General features: G+C 46.1%; 1 protein-coding gene across 9 annotated transcripts in view; it reads left to right on the top strand.

Moving 5' to 3' along the window:
• The window catches only part of ATP11A (ATPase phospholipid transporting 11A), a 379,759-nt gene that overhangs the window by 233,644 nt on the left and 132,228 nt on the right, over positions 1-13,887 (top strand). For all 9 annotated transcript variants that reach the window (XR_010217495.1, XM_063953146.1, XM_063953154.1 and 6 more), the window contains 2 exons: positions 1,483-1,646; positions 8,360-8,431. Coding sequence is in view for 8 of the 9 variants with exons in the window: in XM_063953146.1 (XP_063809216.1) it covers positions 1,483-1,646; positions 8,360-8,431 (236 nt within the window). In the remaining variant the exon portion in view is untranslated. The remainder of the gene's footprint in view (positions 1-1,482; positions 1,647-8,359; positions 8,432-13,887) is intronic.

Genomic DNA, 13,887 nt, shown 5'->3' with positions numbered 1-13,887 from the left:
AAGGATCCGACATTTGAGTTTTCAATTCTACGGATTTGGCCATTCTCGACAATATCAATCCAACTTTTTTTAAAGTCGGATTGACATTGTCAGAATCGGGGCCAAAACCTGTCTGATATGGCCGTGATTCTGACAAAACACGTGGATTCGCTGTTGTTCCGCCGATCCACGTGTTTTCCGACAAGTCAGAATTGCCGACATGTTGGAAAAACGGCATGAGGATCGAATATGTCGGAACAGTTTCCGACCTAAAAAAGTTGGAAACTGACGTCTTTCCGACAAGGCGGCAGTTCCGACTACAATTGAATACACCCCTATATCTGAAATTTTTGTATATAAATAGACATGCATGAACCTAAATGTACAGTAGACACCATGCCATTATGTTATACAGTTCATTGGAGAAGGGAAACCTTTTTTGTAGGATAGAAGCTGCTTTGGTTTCATTGTTATTATTTTAATGTATGGAGTGATCTATCGAATTCTGGCGATTAGAATTCAGCAGCTGTATTGTTAGCCATAATTTATCTTGATATTTGAACTTTTGCCTGCCTTTACACGGTTCCGGTATGAATGGTCGACCATGTTTTGGTCGACAGTCATTAGGTCGACCACTATTGGTCGACATTGACATGGTCGACATGGACACATGGTCGACACATGAAAATGGTCGACACATGAAAGGTCGACATATGAAAAGGTCGACATGAGTTTTTTTAACTTTTTTTGGTGTCGTTTTTTGCGTAAAGTGACTGGGAACCCCAATTAGTGCACCGCGTCCCCTCGCATGGCTCGCTTCGCTCGCCATGCTTCGGGCATGGTGCCTTCGCTCCGCTACCGCTTCGCTCGGCACACTTTACCGTTCCAATCGTAGTCCATGTGGATCGTAAAGTATGGAAAAGTTCCCCAAAAGAAAAATAAGTTAAAAAAACTCATGTCGACCTTTTCATGTGTCGACCTTTCATGTGTCGACCATTTTCATGTGTCGACCATGTGTCCATGTCGACCATGTCAATGTCGACCAATAGTGGTCGACCTAATGACTGTCGACCATAACATGGTCGACCATGTGAACGGATACCCCTTTACACAGGGCACTTATATATCATAGAGAATGTACTATCATTTGTAATATGTTCCTGGCTGCAAACACTTTCGGGAAAGAAACATTTTAAAAGGTGCAATACATACACTAATCATGACAAAGGTAGAATGTGTAACCATATAAAATGAAACTTTGCACACAAGCCATCTAATTAAGTAGACTAGTGAAGGAATAGCCTGGACATTATAGTCTAATAAATTCTGCTGTACTTTTACCAGTAATGTATAATTAGTTCGGTTTTGAAGGATTTTGGTCTTGTTGAACCAATTTAGTTTGCTTGTTTTGAATCTCCCTATATGGGTTTTTCTTGCTTATGTTTAGCACATCGTTGTTAGTAGATGCTGAAAACTTAATGTTGATAAACTTTTTACTTTCAGGAAAGGGAAGACCTGTTCTTCCGTGCTCTCTGCCTATGCCATACTGTGCAGGTGAAAGATGAAGACCACGTAGATGGTGAAAGAAAATCTAGCCAGTCAGGCAAATCCAGTGTGTACATTTCCTCCTCACCAGATGAAGTAGCTCTGGTTGAAGGTATACAAAGGTAAGTATTTGTGGCAGAATACTAATCTTATCTGAATTGCATGTTTCACACAGTAATATGATTTTGTAAAGCTATTTAGAAATGTTCCAGTGCTGTTTTCCCAGTCAGGGCTAGTGTTAAATAAATATCTTGCCTTAGAGCAGGGGTTGGGAACCTTTTTTCTACCAAGGGCCATTTGGATATTTATAAAATCCTTCGGGGGCCTAACAAAAATTCTCAACTTAAAAAATTACCCTGTTCCCCAGTAGGTTTGCCCCTAGGGCTTCAAAAAAATGGGTGTGACCGATTAAAATGGGACGTGATACACATATGCCCCCAATAGTGCAGTGCCAGATCCACAATTGCCCCCACAGTGCCAGGTATACAAATGCCCCCACAGTGTCAGGTATACAAATGCCCCCACAGTGTCAGGTATACAAATGCCCCCACAGTGTCAGGTATACAAATGCCCCCACAGTGTCAGGTATACAAATGCCCCCACAGTGCCAGATACACTAATGCCCCCACAGTGCCAGGTATACAAATGCCCCCACAGTGCCAAATTCACAAATGCCCCCACAGTGCCAGATCCACAAATGCCCCTACAGTGCCCCCCCCCCACCACACTGTACTGCTTGCCGCTGCTGCTCCATCCGGCGGGGCGTTTCGGGTGTCAGGGGTCAGGACAGGGAGGAGAGCGCGGCTGTGTCGGGCGGCGGTGGCGTGTAGGACCTCAAACCAGCTGCCGGTTCGTGAGCCAATCAGAGCTCGCGGACCGGCAGTGGCGGCTCCTGATTGGCTGCCGGTCCACGAGCTCTGATTGGCTCACGAACCGGCGGCTGGTTTGAGATCTTAACTGCCGCCGGACATGTAGCAGCGCTCTCCTCCCTGCCCTGACAGCTGAGACACGCTGCCGCCGGAATGACCGGCGGCGTGTCTCACTGACGCAAGCGGGTGGGCCAGAACAAACGGCTTTGCGGGCCTTATACGGCCCGCGGGCTGGAGGTTCCCCACCCCTGCCTTAGAGGATTGATGACAACGGTCTGCCCCTCGTACTGGGAAAATATTGCCTTGTACATATTTCTGATCACACCAGATGAGTGACCTCCCTGCAATTTTAAAGAAACGTACAGATCCTTAAGGTGCCCATTTATTGTCACATCTGGCAATAGGGCTTTTTAACCAGTCAACCAGGTATGCTTAAAAGTTAAGCACGCATATTTTGGCCATATACCTAGCAGTTCACTGACTGAGTTGCCCAAATCTGACATGACCGCCAGCAACTTCCTTATTTCACTTGTCAGGAGACATCATATGAGTATCACTAGCCACTATTTGTTTTTGGGTTTTTTCTACATTGGCTGTATTTATTTTATTTTTTTTGAAATATTGATTGTGAATGGAATTATTATTGTAGTTGAGCTAGGATGCGTGATGGGATGCTAATAGCAGTTAGAGATGGCTGTGCTGTATACCAGCTCTGTTTCCTTCCCCTCACAGATAGATGTGTCCTCGTACACCTAGCCTCAATACGTCTTGCGTCGCGAGACGCCTGGTGTAGAGGAGCAAGTCTTGCACCAAGCCTCTCTTTTGCGTAAATGTGTATCTTAGTCACAATTTGATGTGACTAAACCACTTCACGAGACTGCACTGATTAATTTGGTATCCAACACTTTTATATCTGTGTGCAACTGAATCTAAATCTGTAATCCTCTTCTTACAAATTGAAAACAATTAAAGATTGGCAATGGTGTTGGTGGAATGCAGACTAGTAATGAGAAGGGTCACTACACCAAGGACAGGGATGCAGTTCAACTGTGTGACGGAGAAAGTATAGCTGTTGTAGTCATTGCCACAGAGCCGGCCCTAACCAATATGATGCCCTAGGCAAGATTTTGGCTGATGCCGCCTAGCACCGCCGCTAGTTCCACCTCTGACCCTGCACCCCTTTCCCAGCACCATCACCCCTCACCTATAGCAGTCCTCATTTTGGTGCTCCTACCTCCTATATTTTATATAGAAACAGTGCGCACATTCGGTGCACAGCCCAAAAATGGGGTGTGTTCTTGCTGGGAAGGGGCATGGCCACACAATAATATCCCCAATTCAAATTACGCCACACAGTAGTGCAACTTTACTCACATTATATCATGTGTTAGTGTCCCTTATCCACATTACATCACACTGAATTGCTCCTTATTCACATTATACCATACCATATTGCTCTTTATTCACATTATGCACACAGTAGTGCCCTTTCTATGCGTTACGCTACACAGTAGAGCATCTTATACAAATAATGCCACACATTAGTAATGCATTTATACACATAATACCATACAGTAATGCTCCTTACACATTATTAATGTCCTTATAAACATAATGCACCTTACACATTATGCCAACCTTTATAATGCCATTATACACATAATGGGCCTAATTCAGACCTAATCGTAGATGTGCAAAAGCGCACAGCAGTGATCAGGTCTGAATTAACCCCAATGTCCCTTACACATATGGCGCACATTATTAGTGAACTTATACACATAATAACACACATAATGCCCCTTAAACATATGCCAAACACTATTGCACAACCAAACTCAGAAACTATGTAACCCACTCGCACACAGCACTCACACTGCTGCTAACACTGTGACCTCTGCCTCTGTTTTGATACAGATGTGTCCTCATACATCTTGCCTCAATACGCCAAGCAGCAGGAGATGCCTGGCATGAGTCAGTTGGCAGCTCTGCTAACGTTGGGCAGCTTTTTTGATGAAAATGCGTCTTATTTGCATTATTATGTGAGTAGGACACACAAGCAGCTTCTGCTGATTAAAATGATATGCTGCATGCTTATATTCTGTGTGCGACTGTGGCTGTATCTGTATACGAAATGTTACGTTACAGTGATTTCCAGGAATACACTGTAACATAGCATTTCGTATGCAGATATAGCCGCAGTCACACACAGAATATAGGCATGCTGCATATCATTTTTATCAGCAGAAGCTGCTTGTGCCCCTAGGCATCTCAAATGCCCTAGGCATTTGCCTATGCCTAGGGCCGGCCCTGCATTGCCATCTTGAAGGTAGCAACCGCCTCAACAAAATGTGAAACATGTGTCCTGGCTCTGTACCCAGTAGCGATCAAAATGCCAAAGTAAAAGGGAGGCAGTCAATTTACTGGCTGTCAGGATACCGATGCCGGAATCCCAACACCTGGTGAAATCCCGACCGTCTAAATCCCGACCACCAGCTGGAATCCCCACTTGGGTGGTGGACCATTCCACCAGGGATATCATACTGATCCCCAGTAAAATACCAGGCACACGGCTTCTACGAGCTGGCAGATGGCTATAAGAGTGCCATTAGTATGAAAGTGAGCTCTTTATCTTGAATCACATAACGAAGGAGGTACAGAGAAGATGATGGACAATCCTGTTGCTGGGAGATGACTGTCTAAAGATATGTACAATGATTGGTTTCATGTCTACAACTTCCACAATCTAAAAAGCCAGTTGCCAATTGCTGTTGTAATATTGCTGGTTGATAATACTTCTTTCTGCAGCAGGGTACATTGGTTTCCACTGGGAAACATTGGGGTGTAGAGTGGATATTGATCCAGAGGCACCAACAGGTAAAGCTTTAGCTGTCCCAGGATGCATAGGGACCTCCTCCATAACCCCGACTCCAGGCACTGAGAGCTCAGTTTTGAGTTGATGCCTGCAGCAGCAGGTCACTGAACAGTGTGGCTGCGCTGAGCAGCCCGGAAAGCTTAAATATAGTTATACACAGTGTTTATCTCTATATCGATATCAGTATATTTCTACTGTGTTAAAGTCACATTATACCCTGTTTTATTCCACAGGTTTGTGCTTTTGTCTGGCTTCATAATCGTACTGTGTCAGCCCATTTGTTGCATATATAATGTCTAACAGAAAGGGCAGTAAATATGTGGAAGCTCCCGCATCATGCAGAGCATGCTCCAAGGATTTTTCTGAGGGGGAATTGTTGTATGATGGTCTTTGTACTGCTTGTCATGCACCTCCCAGTCAGTCTGCAGCCATTGCACTTAGTCAGGAGCCACCATGGGCAGCTTTCACTACCTTGCTGGGTACTCTGGTGGAGCGCCTTGTGCCCCCTATGGGGCTGCCTGTGCCACTACTTCCTCATATTGGGCCTAATTCAGAGTTGATCACAGCAGCAAATTTATTAGCAGTTGGGCAAAACCATGTACACCGCAGGGGGTCAGCTATAACCTGTGTAGAGAGAGTTAGATATGGGTGGGGTGTGTTAAAACTGAAATCTAAATTGCAGTGTAAAAATAAAGCAGCCAGTATTTACCCTGCACAGAAACAAAATAACCCACCCAAATCTAACTCTCTGCAAATATCTGCCACACGAAAAGTCAGACATATCCTAGACAATCTTGTGTTCCCAAAACCACCAAGCCCGTCAGCCTGCTGCAAAATATGACAAGCCTGCTGCATGACAGGGCGGGCTTCCCCCTGGGGGACCCCAGCATGGGAGGCCGACTTCTACAGTTCACCGAGGTCTGGTTAAAGACCACTTCAGACGCATGGGTACTGGAAGTTGTCTCACTGGTACGCTGTCTCCTTCAAGAGATGTTCCCCTCACTAGTTCTGCACAATGGCTTTCCCTTTGGATCCGTTGAAAGCGCAGGCTCTACAAACTGTTGTAGGTTCCCTACTGAGTACAGGAGTGGTTGAGCCGGTGCCTCAGTCCCAGAGGAGCAGAGGTTACTACTCGACCCTGTTTCTGGTCCCGAAACCCAATAGGGTTTGTCCAGCCTACACTCAACCTCAAATCTCTGTACAAGTTTGTGAGTGTCCAAGTTTTGTATGGAAACAATGGCTCAGTTGTGCTGGCTGTGGAACCCGGAGACTATATGATATCCAGCAAAATACAGGATGCCTATCTGCATATTCCTATTGCCATATTGCATCAGCAGTTCCTGCGGTTTGCTATTGGCGACCTTCACTACCAGTACCAGGCTCTGCCATTTGGACTGGCTATGGCTCCTCTGATCTTCACCAAGGTCATGGCCATAATGACGGCCCACCTCTACTCGGTCTGTTGGACCCTCTTGGGCGGCACACTGTGGCGTGTCCGCAGAACAATTGTGCAAAGTGGCTACGTGGTCCTCAGTGATCATGTTTCTTAGGTTCTATGACTTTGATACCTTCGTCTCCCAGGATGCTTCCTTTAAGCGCCGGATTCTCATATCCGCTCAGGGGCGTCCCCTCCCATGAGGAACTGCTTTAGGACATCACGATGTTTCCCTGTGGAAAGCAATGTACCCTGCTGCAGAAAAGAAGAGTTATGGTAGACTTATCATTGTTATCTCTCTTTCTGCGACGTACATTGGATTCCACAGGGCGCCCACCCTGACGCAGCTAGCTTCTTTAGGTTTGTATGGCATTAGCCACTAGTACCTTCTCCAGTCGTGAGAATGTGTTCTTTTGTGACTAACATCTGCCTTCTCTCTTGCCTGCTCCTGCATTGGACTGGTTATCAAAACTGAGCTCTCAGTGCCTGGAGGCGGGGTTATGGAGGAGGTCCCAATGCATCCTGCGACAGCTAAAGCTTTACCTGTTGGTACCTCTGGATCAAGATCCACTCTACACCCTGATGTTTCCCTGTGGAACCCAATGTTCTTCGCAGAAAGAGAATTAACAATAGTAAGTCTACCATAGCTCTCCTTGTCGAACAGACTTACAGTAGACACACTTTGCCCACCAGCTGCAAATGTTACTGTGCTACCTTATTTATCAAATGTATACCTTTTAATTTGGTCAGGGCTATTTTACCTTTTTGTTTCATGTCATTGTATGTTACTGTATGTATTAGTACCATGATTCCCTCAATTTACAGTGGTCCTAATTTGGATGGGGTTGTTCTTACGGTTGCTCTCTTTTGCCGTCCGCAGTCATGACTATATGCTATTATGAGCAGAAGCTAACCTGAGCATAGGGACGCCCACTGCAGTTGCAAAATTTCTGTCTGACTGCATACAGTTGCTGATACATTGGTGCCATCGTCGCAAATCGGGTCATGTTGCAGAGTCTGAGTGCCTCTGTAGACACGAAGGCTGAGCTGCTCTCCTAGGACGCCGAAGGTCTCTAGTAGCAATTAAGATCACAACTGGTAATTTATGCACACCCAGAGAACGCTGTCTGAATGGCCATGACACACCAGACCACTCCCCATTCCCACATCCAAGTGCTATCTTCCAGTCACTCACTTTGCAACTATTCCCTTGTTACGACCACCATAGCAATTCAATCGCTGCACATCTGTGCACTGCAGATCAGATAAATGTGCAGTAAGAAAACCTCAACCAATTTGCATACAATAGCAACTTTGCGACCGCATCTTAATTATGCCCACGTTTGTAAAATATTTAGGTACTTTATAAATAAAGGAAAGTAATAATGATGCGCTCACATCGGCTGACAAATTCATATTTGCCAACTGAACACAGATAACACTGATGAGAGTATTCAGAATTATTGTTGCCTAAGTAAGTGACTGCATATTTGCAGGTGTATTATGTTAATGGTTATTGCTTCCACCTATTTTGCTAAAATATTAGTACCTATAGTGTGAGGAGTTGTCACAAAACTGTTGATATGATACATAACCCAGATTGCTGGTTCCCGAGAGGGTGGAGCTACCCAAACATTTCACCATTCTTTCTCTTTTCAGACTTGGCTACACGTTTCTGAGACTAAAGGACAATTATATGGAAATTTGTAATCGAGAAAATGACATTGAAAGGTAACTATATCGGATCAGGAGATACACTGGTCACCATAAAGTGAAATTACCAATAAATTTCTATCTGCAGTGATGTAGGGATTACAAGGAATGATAATAAATAGAAATGGCTGGACATCTAATTTTACAGTTCCATGGCTTTTTACCACTGCTATATGTGAACTTAATAGCTCATGTTTAGCAGGATCTGTGAATAATACCATGTTAGACTGATCAGAAATAGAAACCCATGAATTTAGGTTAAGCTGCTGAAGCATTTACTATGGAGAAATTATTACTTTATCATGATGCGTGCTCATTGACCTGTGCCAGCCAGTCTTCTGTTGCACAAAGAAATACATATATGCTATATAATACAAGATTTTAGTTGTTTATTATGTTTTGTAGGACATTCAGATTAAAAAAAAATGTGGAATAATCATTTCTAGCATTGAAAGCTGTATATACTGGCATTAATGACCTTTACGTAAGTATCTGCCCCAGGGTGTCCTGACAACAGACTTTTAGAGCCATAATAATTATGCTTTTGCTTTTTTGCACAGTGTTCCATTATATACTATAATATAATTTGATATTTCAGACTGTGCCAGATTATTGGGCTCAACGAGATCATAGAGTAGAGGAGCTGTACCCATTTGCCCTTTATCTGCGAATGTGTATTGGTATGTTGTGCAGGAATCAAACTGAAGCAGAGCTGTATGTAGTTATATTTTTCTGCCTGCACTCTATGGGCGATATTCAAATGATTTATCACACCCAATCTCCTTTCTAAAGTGATCCCCTTTATCTCGCATATCGCACCAATAGTAATCAGGTTTAGCTTCGTAAAGGGTTGGGCGTCCTCGCTACCCCGGGGTAGCGAGCTGAAATGATAATACCGATGGAGCCTTCCTTATCTATCCCTGCCTAGTCGCAGGCCTGCACTCCCAGCGTGACTAGGCGATCCGTCACGCCGGGAGTTCCCATTGTAAGCTTCTTGGTCTGGGCGCGCATGCGCGCCCGGACGGAGACGCTCTCCATTCAAGTGAATGGGGCGCGTCTCCATCCGGACGCATGCGCCCGTCCAGACTGAGATGCACACAGCGTCCAGGCGCGCCCAGTCACAGATGGAGCCACGACTAGCGTGGCTCCATCTGTACCACACCCATCAGCAGGAACAGAATGGGTGTGGAAGGGGGTGAAAAGAATTGAATACCGTCCTATGTATGTGATTTTAGATTCATTAGGTGCAGAATTACTTATTTGGTCAATCCAATGTATGCTTTATAGGTTTATATCTTTGTGTATTTACTGTATTTATTTATTTATTTATTTATTTCTTATTTCTCTTACGTCCTAGAGGATGCTGGGGACTCCGTAAGGACCATGGGGTATAGACTGGCTCCGCAGGAGACATGGGCACCTAAAAGAACTTTCTAGTATGGTGTGCACTGGCTCCTCCCTCTATGCCTCTCCTCCAGACCTCAGTTAGATCTTGTGCCCAGAGGAGATAGGGTGCATTACAGGGAGCTCTCCTGAGTTTTCTGTGAAAAGAATTTTGTTAGGTTTTTTATTTTCAGGGAGCTCTGCTGGCAACAGGCTCCCTGCATCGTGGGACTGAGGGGAGAGAAGCAATCCCACTTCTTAAGAGTTTAAGGGCTCTGCTTCTTAGGCTACTGGACAGCATTAGCTCCAGAGGGAGTCGGAACACAGGTCTCACCCTGGGGTTCGTCCCGGAGCCGCGCCGCCATCCTCCTCACAGATGCCGGAAAAAAGAAGCCGGGTGAGTATTAGAAAAGAAAAAAGACGTCAGGTGGCAGAAGACTTCAGATCTTACTGAGGTAAGCGCGCAGCAGTAATCTGCGCGCCATTGCTCCCACATAACACACACACATGGCACTGATGGGTGCAGGGCGCAAGGGGGGCGCCCTGGCAGCAATAAACCTCATTTTGGCACAAAAAGATGTTATTAAGCTGCTGAGGCAGTAAATAAACGATTCCCCGCCATTATTTTCAGATACAGAACGGGACCGAAGCCCGGCGCTGGAGGGGGCGGAGCTTGATCCCTCAGCACTAATCAGCGCCATTTTCTCCACAGAAGCTGCAGAGAACGCTGGCTCCCCGGATTCTCCCCTGCTGAAGAGCTCAGAGGGCTGAAAAAAGAGAGGAGGGCACATAATTGGCGCAGTGAGTGGGGGAAATCAATATATATATACATATATATATATATATATATATATATATATATATAAAAGCACTGTCTGGGTTTTCCTGGGTCAGTTTGGCGCTGGTGTGTGCTGGCATACTCTTTCTCTGTCTCTCCAAAGGGTCTTCTTTAGGGAATTGTCCCCTTATAGTTATATCCCAGTGTTTGTGGGGTGTCGGTACGTGTGTGTCGGCATGTCTGAAGCGTAAGGCTTATCCAAAGAGGAGGTGGAACAGATGAGTGGTGTGTCACAGTCGGCGGTGCCGACTCAGGATTGGATGGATATGTGGCATATGTTAAATGCAAGTGTAGCTTCACTACATAAAAGGCTGGACAAAGCAGAGTCCAGGGTGTCGACAGGTGTTCAATCTACGGATGGCACCGACTCACAGGACCCGTCGGGGTCTCAGAAACGTCCCTTCTCACAAATAGGGGACACAGATACCGACTCGGGCTCTGATTCCAGTGTCGACTATGATGAAGCAAGATTGCACCCCAGGGTGACAAAAAGTATTCAGTGCATGATTATTGCAATAAAAGATGTGTTACATATCACTGATGAGCCCTCGGTGCCCGACACGAGGATACACGTGTTTAAGGGAAGGAAACAGGTTATGAATTTTCCTCCTTCCCATGAACTAAATGAGTTATGTGAAAAAGCATGGGAAACTCCAGATAAGAAGCTGCAGATTCCCAAAAGGGTTCTTATGGCGTACCCTTTCCCTACACAGGACAGGGTACGTTGGGAATCCTCTCTCACAGTGGACAAAGCCTTAACACGCCTTTCCAAGAGGCGCTACCGTCCCCTGACACAGCGGCCCTCAAGGACCCTGCGGACCACAGGCAGGAGACTGCATTAAAGTCTATTTACAGGCATACTGGTACTGTTCTTAGACCGGCAATTGCATCGGCATGGGTATGTCGTGCAGTAGCAGCGTGGACAGATACCCTGTCAGCTGACCTTGATACCCTTGATAGGGATACAATTATGTTAACATTAGCGCATATTAAGGACGCAGTCTTATATATGAGGGACACTCAAAGAGACCTTGGATTACTGGGTTCGAGAGCCAACGCTATGGCTATTTCGGCAAGAAGAGCCTTATGGATCCGCCAATGGACGGGGGATGCAGAATCAAAAAGGCATATGGAGGTTTTACCTTACAAAGGTGATGTATTGTTTGGGGAAGGCCTTGCGGACCTGGTCTCCACAGCTACCGCGGGTAAGTCTACCTTTTTACCTTTTGTTCCCCAACAGCAAAAGAAACCTCCACAATATCCGATGCAGTCCTTTCGGTCGCATAGATCCAGAAGAGGTCGGGGCTCCTCTTTTCTCGCCAGAGGTAAGGGTAGAGGCAAGAGGACACCTGCTGCGGCTAGTTCCCAAGAGCAGAAGTCCTCCCCGGCTTCCACTAAGTCCACCGCATGACGCTGGGGCTCCCCTGCGGGAGTCCGCACAGGTGAAAGCACGCCTTCGACTACTCAGCCAAGTCTGGGTTCAGTCAGACGTGGACCCTTGGGTGATAGAAATAGTCCCCCAGGGTTACAAGCTGGAATTCGAAGAGGTGCCCCACGTCGATTTTTCAAGTCTGTCTTACCAGCTTCTACCCCAGAACGTGAAGTAGTGCTGGCTGCAATTCAAACGCTGTGTCAACAGCGAGCGATTATCAGGGTTCCCCTGAGCCAACAGGGAAAATGGTATTGTTCAACCCTGTTTGTGGTCCCGAAGCCGGATGGTTCGGTCAGGTCCATTTTAAATCTAAAATCCCTAGACCTGTACTTGAAAAGATTCAAATTCAAGATGGAATCGCTCCGAGCGGTGATAGCCTGCCTGGAAGGGGGGGATTTTATGGTGTCACTGGACATAAAGGATCCTTACCTTCATGTCCCCATATATCCCTCTCATCAGGAGTACCTGAGATTCGCGGTACAGGATGGTCATTATCAGTTTCAGAAAATGATGGTGATCCTGCGCAAGCAAGGAGTCACGATTATCCCATACTTGGACGATCTCCTGATAAAAGCGAGGTCAAGACAACTACTGGAGAACGTGTCACTCTCTCAGAGAGTGCTTCAGCAACAGAGTTGGATTCTCAATCTGCCAAAGTCACAGTTGGTTCCGACAACTCGACTGACGTTCCTAGGCATGATACTGGACATGGAACAAAAGAAAGTTTTCCTCACGTGGGAAAAAGTCCAGGACCTCCAGAACATGGTCCGAGACCTGCTAAAGCCGAAAAGAGTGTCAGTTCATCAATGCACTCGGGTTCTGGGGGAAATGGTGGCAACTTACGAGGCCATTCCCTTCGGCAGGTTCCATGCAAGGACGTTTCAATGGGGTATTCTGGACAAATAGTCCGGGTCCCATCTACAATTATCAAAATAGGATAGGGAGCAGTAACCCTAGGAAGAAATTTTCAGGGACTGTGGTCAGACCAGGAGTCCTGTCTACACATCAACGTGTTGGAACTAAGGGCCATATACAACGGCCTTCGACAAGCGGAGGGTCTTCTTCGCAACATACCGGTTCTAATTAAATCGGACAATGTCACAGCAGTGGCTCATGTGAACCGCCAAGGCGGGACAAAAAGCACAGTCGCAATGGCGGAAGCCACCAGGATTCTTCGCTGGCGGAAAATCACGTAAGCGCTCTGTCAGCAGTCTTCATTCCGGAGCAGACTTCCTCAGCAGACACGATCTCCATTCAGGAGAGTGAAGACTACATCAAGAAGTCTTTGCAGAGATAACGAGTCTCGGGGGAGTTCCTCAAATAGACATGAGGGCGTCACGCCTCAACAAGAAGCTGCGAGGTATTCTGCCAGGTCCCGGGACCCTCAGGCAATAGCAGTAGACGCTCTGGTAACACCATGGGTATTCCAGTTGGTCTATGTGTTTCCTCCTCTTCCTCTCATCACAAAAGTGTTGAGGATCATAAGACGAAAAAGAGTACAGACAATTCTCATTGTTCCAGACTGGCCTCGAAGGGCCTGGTACTCAGATCTTCAGGAGCTGCTCACAGAAGATCCTGGGCCTCTTCCTCTGAGAGAGGACATGTTACAGCAGGGGCCCTGTCTGTTCTAAGACTTACCGCGGTTACGTTTGACGGCATGGTGGTTGAATGCCGGATCCTAGTTGAGAAGGGTATTCCGGAGGAGGTCATACCTACTTTAATAAAGGCTAGGAAGGAGGTGACGGCAAAACATTATCACCGTATCTGGCGCAAATATGCCTCTTGGTGTGAAACCAAGAATGCTCCTACGGATGATTTCCA

The sequence above is a fragment of the Pseudophryne corroboree genome, chromosome 2 (assembly GCF_028390025.1).
Source record: "Pseudophryne corroboree isolate aPseCor3 chromosome 2, aPseCor3.hap2, whole genome shotgun sequence".
Taxonomy (NCBI): Eukaryota; Metazoa; Chordata; class Amphibia; order Anura; family Myobatrachidae; genus Pseudophryne; species Pseudophryne corroboree.
The sequence above is the reverse complement of the archived record's forward strand: the minus strand, read 5'-3'. Positions and strand labels throughout refer to the sequence as shown.